At 45.0% G+C, this 8,834-nt stretch overlaps 2 protein-coding genes across 2 annotated transcripts; both read right to left on the bottom strand.

Moving 5' to 3' along the window:
* Positions 1 to 481: 481 nt before the first annotated feature.
* EAE97_008813 (uncharacterized protein) lies at positions 482 to 4,030 on the bottom strand (the record flags this gene model as incomplete). The annotated part of the gene is made up of 1 exon (XM_038879328.1): positions 482 to 4,030. One exon carries the CDS (start codon positions 4,028 to 4,030, stop codon positions 482 to 484), a length of 3,549 nt encoding a protein of 1,182 aa, XP_038729839.1.
* Positions 4,031 to 4,614: 584 nt separating this feature from the next.
* Positions 4,615 to 6,434, bottom strand: EAE97_008812 (uncharacterized protein; the record flags this gene model as incomplete). Its single annotated transcript, XM_038879327.1, has 2 exons — positions 4,615 to 5,808; positions 6,060 to 6,434. The coding sequence occupies 2 exons, from the start codon at positions 6,432 to 6,434 to the stop codon at positions 4,615 to 4,617; spliced, it is 1,569 nt and encodes a 522-aa protein (XP_038729838.1).
* Between the last annotated feature and the right edge of the window lie 2,400 nt (positions 6,435 to 8,834).

Raw genomic sequence — 8,834 nt, 5'->3', positions numbered from 1 at the left:
CCTCCACTTCCTCCCCACAAAAATCTTCACATCTTTTCTCCAAAGCTGAAATGCATCCAAATCACATCCTGGTCCTGATAAGCATTACAACAATTAATTCTAAATTTTCTAAACCTCAATTATCATACTAATCATAGTACACTAATCTAAACACAACTACTTATCTATACTAAAGTCTCATTTTCTCTATTGAAAAAAGTAATGTCATGAGCACTAGTCGATACTATATTAACCCTCTCAAAACTGCTGTACTTTTTCATTTCCCAGTTTCATAAAACACCTGATCCCCAATGCCCAATTCCTAATCCCCGGCAGCCGAGTCCCCAAGCACTTACTCGATACATGAAGTTCTCACCAAAAGTATATACATGATTCTAATCCTGATCGTAACCACCCAAACCCATAAATCATGATCTCATTACACTCCACCCATTCCCAATACTCATACACCAACCCCTATCCCAAGCACAAGCTCCCACCCCTAAAGAAACACCGAACCATCATCCATTCCACCAACACTCTCACCACCCCCATCCTCCCCCATACTTCCTCCCGCAATCGTTCCCACACTAGCAATTCTCTTCCTTCTACTACTCAAAAACGTATCCACCATCTGTTTACTACCAACCTGTTGTTGCTCCGCCCCACTTCCCTCCACCCCATAAACATCATCCACACCCCCTACACCACCACCAACCCTTTCATTTTCCCTCCCCCCAGCTCTCACTCTCGATCTTCCCGTTCCATGTAAACTTCCGTTCGCACTCCCAAACTGTCTCTCTACCGCCGCCCCAATACCCGTACCCGGACTACTCTGCGGAGTATAATTATACACCGGTCTCCCACTCCTCTTGACCAATTTCGCAGGACTAGTTGTAAAGTTACAATTTTGACTTATACTTGTGTCGAAACTCTTCACGCTCCTAATACTCTTACTGCTTTTCATTGTGGCATCCGAAATGTTTCGTTTGTGGAGTATATTGCGCGTACTTGGATTTTGTTTTTCTGCACCATGATTGGGTGTTGCTGGCACGCTCCTGAGGGTTGCAGTTGAGAAACGTTTGTGCAAGACGTTAAGAGCCTTTGTGTTTGGATTATGGACACGAGCAGGGGAACTTGGAGTTGCTTGTACGTGTTGAGAGTTCGATGTACTTTTCAAGCTCGACTTGCTTTGTGCTGGCCTTAAGGTCGATCTAAGAGGAAGTGGGGGCGGAAGTGGTGGTGCAGGAGGAACGACACATGGATTTGTGTTGTCGATGAAACTATCCTCAGCCAAAGATGTCGTTGAGCGATTTTTCAGGATCGGCTTCAGAAGAACTTGAGCATTAAGATTCTGTTGAATGAGACCAAGCGGTTGTTTACCAACAGGAAGTTTCTTCTGAGCGATATCCGTATCATCATCAGCCATCTGAGCTTTTTCTCTTCTGTGAGCAATGTGAAGTGAGTTCGACATCGTAGGCGTGGGTGATAGGGATCGTTCGATGTTGCTGGCGCTCACTCGATCATTTCCAGGCGGCCTTTCTAACTTTGCCACTTCAGACGACATCCATTTTTGCCATTCAATCGAACCACCGGAGTTCTCACCTCGTTGTCTTGGATGAGTTGGACGATAGGTTGTGCTATTGATAATTACAGCACCGCCACCACCGCCACCATTAGGGGTTGAGCTATCGACAGGCAATGACGGCATTCGGACATTTGCGAGTGGTACCGATGTATCACTACTCATAGCCTCAGAAAGATTACGGCCAATGCTTCTAGAGTAAACACTCTCGCTATAAACATCATCATTTACTGGTGCCATGCTCGCTTCGTTGTAAACAGCAGAATTATCGCTTTCCGCCAAAGCACGACGATACGGACTTGTATTTCCGGCTCTGTCAATTGCAAAGGTCGTGCCGCCGAAAAATGCAGACCTTGCCTCGCGGATGACTTTCGGTTTTGGGACTATAGGATCGTCCCGCTGTGCGACTTGCTGTGGAGTAAGCCCTGAAGGGTCTTGCACAGGGTCATATGCGGCATCAATATCGGATAAGTGACGTCTGTGTACAGACTTCGAATTACGCTGATGAGCACGTTGATAGATTGAGTTGTCTTGATGAAATGAGTTAACTTGGTGGAAGGAGTTACCATGACTAGATCCTGGGTGTGAGGAAAACACATCGTCTTGATTTTGAGATTGTGTATTACATAATGGTAAATCTGCAGAATTAAATTGATGCTCGGAGCCAATTGCCTGACCAAATAATTCTTCGCCGCTTGTGGTGGGTATTGGATCAGCATTGCTCGAACGGTATAAGTCAGGATGTTGATTTTGGCTCTGACTGCTTGAATCACAATCAGGGGGGACCTGTCGAATCCATGGCTTGGGCTGTGAAAGAGGGTTGGTAAAGGAGCTACTTCGTCTGGGTGCTTTCTCAAGTCCGAGAGTATCGGTACTAGCTTTTTTTGACTTTGCGAGTAGTGCTTCTGGGCTATTCTCGTCGAGACGCTTCATCAAAGCAGAGCAAAGTCTGGCGCTATCTATACCTCCTGATCGAATTGGTTGGACATGGCCAGGACGATGAAATGCAGGATAAGCTGGGTGTTGATTCTTTACATTTGGGCGATGAAATGTTGCTTTAGAGATATGCGTACCTGATTCATTGATGATAGAAAGTCTTTGATCTCTGCTGGGCTGAGGGCGCAGTCCTTGACTGGTGACAGTATTGTTAGCTGTACTATTTGTCCAGCTTGTTACTCTGGATTTTTCGTCACTATGATCACTTCGTAAGCTACGAATACTACCACTCTGTGACCTAAGTCTCTGACTCGAAGCAATAGCACGTAATGATGGGACTCTAGCTGCCACATGAGCAAATGCGGCCTCATCGGGCCTAGGAATATCATCGAATGACTCATGATCTGATGATAATTTCCCACCGTATTCTCGGACGTGAGTCTCGATGGCGTCAACTTGTTGATTGGGAATAGCGACGGGCTCTTCCTTGCTGCGGCCAAATACTCTCCGGAGCTTGCTCTTTAATCCTTGTGATACCTTGCGAGCTTTGGCTCTTAGGCCACCCTCTTTTATAGATTCGGCCGAATTATAGGTCGCTGCAGACTTTCCACTGCTACTTCGAACCGACTTTCGAAAAGGCTTCTCCTGCCGTTGTGCCTTCGACCTGAAAAGAAAAGATGGCTGCTCCCGAAGTCTTTGTTGAGTGGCTTGAACAAAGAATCGATCCCTGGCCATTTGAACCGCATCGTCATTTCTTTCGCAAGACGATGTAGATTTGAAGTAATCCCTCCCCCCTCGGAGGAAGCTCATTGACTTCGGAGCTCGCAATGGAGCATTGTTCTCTAGAGTCCGCGGAGTGGATGAACAATTGGTGCGGTCAGGGCTGCCATTGCTATAGAAGACGTTGGTTGGCGCCGATAAGGGGCTAAACATAGACTTTGACTTTCTGATTCGCCGATATGAAGATGGTGTCGAGGCTACGTCATTTTCTTGTGTATAATATTCGTCGAAGTCCAAGTTGGTAACGTAATTATGAGCAGAGTAGTCCCGAATGGCTGATTTGCCAAGTGAAGCTTTGCCAATTGAAGAAGAACGGCTTGGTGGACGATACGCTGCTGGGACCGGAGTATTCGTGGTCATCACAACAGGTCTCAAAGTAGCAGTACTTAGTTTCTGGTTCAGTACTGGGGGATCCGTTCTTTTCCCCGTTGATTGGCGTCTCTTTACTGCATTTGGGCCTGCAAACCGAACACTCTGCTGACGTTTGAGCACTGGGTTATCAAGACTCGTAGAACTATTTTGTTGACTCGACCACCATTGATTTTCTTGACTTGTCGTATTGCTTCGTGAAAGTCCATTCCTGTTTCCAGAACTAGTACAATTCCTTTCTTGGGCCCTGTTAAAAGCATGCATTGCTGCAGCATGAGCATGTATACGAGACTCTTCAGGGTCGACAAAATCGTGTTTTGGATAGGTTGATAATGTTGATTTGCTTCGACTAGGTCGACTAGAACTATTTCGACGGCGCATAGCCTTTATGGAATGCTTACAAAAGGAGGTAATTTTGAATGAATCGAAATTAAATGCGTGATACAGCTATTACATGCATGCATGTATTAACCAAAAGTTGATTGAACCCAAAAATTGTGAATGCCGACTTTCAACAGAAGACAAGACACGACATATAAAAAGGAGAGATTGACTTGGTCATGCGAGGGAAGGTAACAAGAGTTCTTTCCGTCAACGCTGGTTGAGGAAAGAGGCATGGACACAATGGCTATTATTGACTACATCCAACCATTTTCATTGAACAAATTTTGGAAGTCACTATTTAGAAGTCACGAAATAATATATTATCATGATAGATATGCTATTAGTGGAAATAACGAGTTGATACAATTTAATACAAATACTGGTCTAATGAGTCTTACGACGAGACCCCCTTAATGTGTTCCTATCCGCAAACGCAATGAAAATTCCAGTAATCAAAAGATGCATATAGTAACATCCATCCGGCTCCAACCCATGACCATCATAACAAACTCATAAGAAAATAGTGAAGGACAATGTCCATCAAGATCTAAGCCAAAATATGTGGCGAGATGTATCTAACTCTAAGAGCTGAACTCCTCAAAAAATTCGTTGATCTCCTCATCAACCATCTTTTGAATCTTCTTGGAAAGCTTCTCGGTCTTAGAAACCATGGACTCAGTGCCCTTGACAACCTTGCCAGAGAGAACGTTGAAGTCATTCTCGATGGCCTTCTCCAAGAGTTCAACAGTTGTTGGAACTTCCTTGGATGCCTTGGCAACATATCCACCAGCCTTAATGATGGAGCTGTAGTTGGAAGATCCACCACCGTTCCATGCAAGAACGTTCTTGGTGTTGGATGGAACGTCAGAAAGAGCACCCTCAGTAGCAATGGCGATGATGTTCTCCTTCAACTTCTTAGGGGTAATCTCAGCAACAGCGTAAGCAGAGTCGCTAGATGGTTGGAGGGAAAGGTAGTAGGCCAAGAGACCAGCAATATGGGGAGAGGCCATGGAAGTACCGGAGATGGTGTTGACGGCATACTTGCTACCAATCCAGGTTGAAAGAATGCTCAAACCAGGAGCAAAGATATCGTTGCAAGTACCATAGTTGGAGAAGTAGGCACGGGAATCATCGAGGGCGGAAGCACCGACAGTGATGGCGTTCTCAGCAGCAGCTGGGGAGTAGTTGCAAGAATCAGCGTTATCGTTACCGGCAGCGACCGCGAAGTGGATACCAGCATCGACGGCACCGTTAACGGCACGGTCAAGAGCTGGAGATTTGCCACCACCGAGAGACATGTTGGCAACAGAACCCTTGAAGCCCTTCTTTCCCTTCTTAGCCTTTTCGGTGTGGGCGTTGGCAGCCCATTCAACACCCTTTACAACATCTGCCATAGTACCGGAACCGTTTGATCTGAGGACCTTGACGGCGTAGACATTGGCCTTCTTAGCAACACCATATTTCTTACCAGCAACGGTACCGGAGCAATGAGTTCCGTGTCCGTTTCCATCCTCATCGGCATCGCCAGTTGGGATGGTCTTGCCCCATTGTGCACGACCCTCGAAATCAACGTGTTCAGTGTTGGTTCCAGTGTCAATAACATAAGCATCGACTCCCTCGCCGGCATCAGCGGCATACAAATATTTGTTGTATGTGCTGAAGGTCAAGGTATCTCTGTGGGAGATACGAGCCAAACCCCAAGGAGCGCTCTTCTCAACCTCGCCTAATGGGTCCTCTAATGTGTGTACGACGGAATCCTTCTCAACATATTCGACCTGCAAGAATAATCATTAGCACAATTGTTACGTAAAAAGAATATACCATGAATTGACGACGATGAGTCATCACGTGCAGCCTTGTCGCTGTACGCGATTGAGCCGGTAACAATAGACTTGCCTGGGCTTTGTTGGAAGTATGAGGATAAAGGGATTCTTGAAGATAAGGATGTACTAAATCCAATCGGAAACGAAATCCAGAGTAGAAAGCACGCAATTGGGGCTGCAATGATAAGAAGGATTGTACTTACATCAGGATGTCTGCGGACCTCCTCGATGACCGAGTCATCAAAGTGACCGGAGTAACCCAAAAAGTCACTGCCGATGTTGTATGTGTGCTTGAGACCCTCGAAGATATCGGTGGTAATTGGGAATTGACCTCTCTTTCGGAGCTCGGTTCGTTGAGCTTCGCCATTTGAGTGGATGTCTTGAACCCAGCTGTGATGCTCACTGGCAGATGCCGCGGTGACGTGCTTCTTGAATACAACAATGTAGGAGGCTGGGACCTCTACAGAGTTTGCTGATGAAAGGAGAGGAGCAACACCTTCGTGAATGGTTTCGGTGCTGAATGTTGGTGCCGCGGAGACCAATAGCGGCAAAAGCGATACGCTGAAGATTCCACGCATGATGAATAGATGTGATGTATGAGAGAAAACAAAGAGTTTATATGAAGCTTGATTTAGTATCTAGAAATGACAAGAGTGATGGATGAAGAACAGTGATAATGCTGTCTTCGAGATAAAGAGTATCGATGAGAAAGAAGAAGATGATGAGAGATGAATGATGAATGATGATGGAGGGCTTGAGAGGTGTTGAAGTACTACATGAACTGCGAAGCTCGGGGAAGCGACAAAGATGCACTAGGCAACTACGGGGGCGATGCTCGTTTGGGTCTAAACCACTTTGGGACTTAGCGTCTGAGTTTATCAGTGACGAATGGATCACGCAGACCGAACTGACGAAGCGATAAGGGAGGGAATTTGGGGAGGCTTGTCGGCTTAGAAGGAACAGTACGAAGTATGGTGTGGGCGTGGGTGTGGGTGAGGGTGTGGGTACGGGTAAGAAAGCTATCGTAGCTCTAATAATCCATTAGGGTGTGAGACAATCCGATCATGTAAACAAAACAATGCAAGAGGATGGGGACAATAATGGATTATGAACATAGATTAGAGATCCTAGTTTCTATGTTGTCTTACCTTCCAATGTAGGTACTGTTTCTCTCTTCCCTTTTGTTCCTTCGTTCCTTCGTGCTGTCGTTCTCCCCGTACTTTGGACCTTTTAGACCGAAAGTTTACTAGGTAGATACGGATCTGCAGTATCGTGATCTAGGTATCGGTATCGTGATCTATTTATCTATCGTGTTATCTCTGGTTGTAATGATCAAACAATGTCGTGAAACTCAAAATGCTGTGTTGTTGTATGGGAAATGTAATAACGGTGGCGTTTTATTAAAGGTGTATGTATGCAAGAGATGCATTGATTTTAGTCTCTCCAGCTACCATAGAATGAAGATCGCCGGATGTGAATCATGTGATAGCACCGCGGCAATGATATGTAATTTATGTGGTTTATGAATGTAGGATGTACGAGTAAGTCATTCAGTCCTATCCCTTGAATCATTAGATAGGAAAGTTGCGATGATCCTGGTTTCATACCAACCTTGGAACGGTTGAGTTATCCAGCTTTTGGGAGCTTCCAAGCCCATGTCTGTTGTGATATTATGATGATAGAGTTTAAGGCGACCAACAGCTTGCGCTCACTCAGGGTCTTAACTACCCGGTCTTGACTCTTGAGCCAGTCAGCTAGTCGTATCTAACCAGGTACGTAGTATTTTATTTATAAGCTGGCTGGGTTGGCTGGGTCTCCACACCATCATTCAGGTACGAGAAATGTACTCTGTAGCGAAACTCGGGGTCAATCAATGAAATTCTACCAATACACCTACCTAGGAACCAAAAGAAACACCCGCCGATTCTCGAGCTACCTGTTCTAAACAATAAGGCGGTCGAGGCGGTGTCATACCCTACCTACCTACTTGTCAGTTTCATTCGGTGTGGCTTTCACCGTGATATGAAGGCAAGATGTGAAGATGTGAAGATATGATTGATAACACAAAGTCTCACATATCTCAAATATCCATGGATTACTGGAAAGCAATCCACCACCCATTCGGTATTATTCGGTGTGGCTTTCTTCATGATGTGATTGATCTTTGAGTTGATAGTCGTCGAGGTTGTGTAGCAGTGTCGCTGTAAAGGAAATCCACACGATCAAATTGAAACGGTCAAGCTCACACGAGACCACTCAAATGAATGCATTTCTAGTCATCGCATAGCGGGACCTCTTAGCTTCCTAGCCTCCTCCTATCTATTAATTCCCATCTTTCCTGTATCTGGTCTTTTGAATTCACCCCATTCACCCCCAGTGAGACAATCCTCCGCATGATTTCTATCACTATTTCTATCAATAAATTCAATATTGAGTCAGAAGCGCTGAGCATGTGTCAGAGCACATTCCGGCTCCAGGCTGGTTGCAGCGCTGACACGTGATCCCTGATTTTGGATTGTTGATAGCTCATAGATACCTAGGTAGCTCAAAAGCTCCGAAAGGGGTTTTGGCAATATTAATGGCTTCCGGAATTAATGCATATGGTTGACCAGAAATTGTTCCACGACGATAAATTTCGATGCAAACAGATACAGATATTTGGAAACCCCAAAAGAATCAAGAAAAGAATCGTTCACAGTACACATTTTTGTAGATTTCATTCTCACTTCATTCAGTCATGACTTACATCCGATATCGATATTTAGGCATTAGTTTTAAGGCTACAACTTTTAAGCTGGCTGGCCTTGCCATTGACGATGATGTTCATAAGGCTGACATCATGAATTGATGAGTGAATAGCAATCACCTTGGACCTATCTACAATGAACTTATGGTAATTTGACAATTGAGATTATTTTCACTACATCTCACATTTCTTCACATTTCTACAAAGTGTCAAAATTGGGTTGATACTGTTA

This window comes from Botrytis byssoidea (assembly GCF_014898295.1).
Source record: "Botrytis byssoidea strain MUCL 94 chromosome Unknown BBYS_019, whole genome shotgun sequence".
Classification (NCBI taxonomy): domain Eukaryota; kingdom Fungi; phylum Ascomycota; class Leotiomycetes; order Helotiales; family Sclerotiniaceae; genus Botrytis; species Botrytis byssoidea.
Note: the sequence above shows the minus strand (reverse complement) of the source record. Positions and strands in the feature narration are given on the sequence as shown.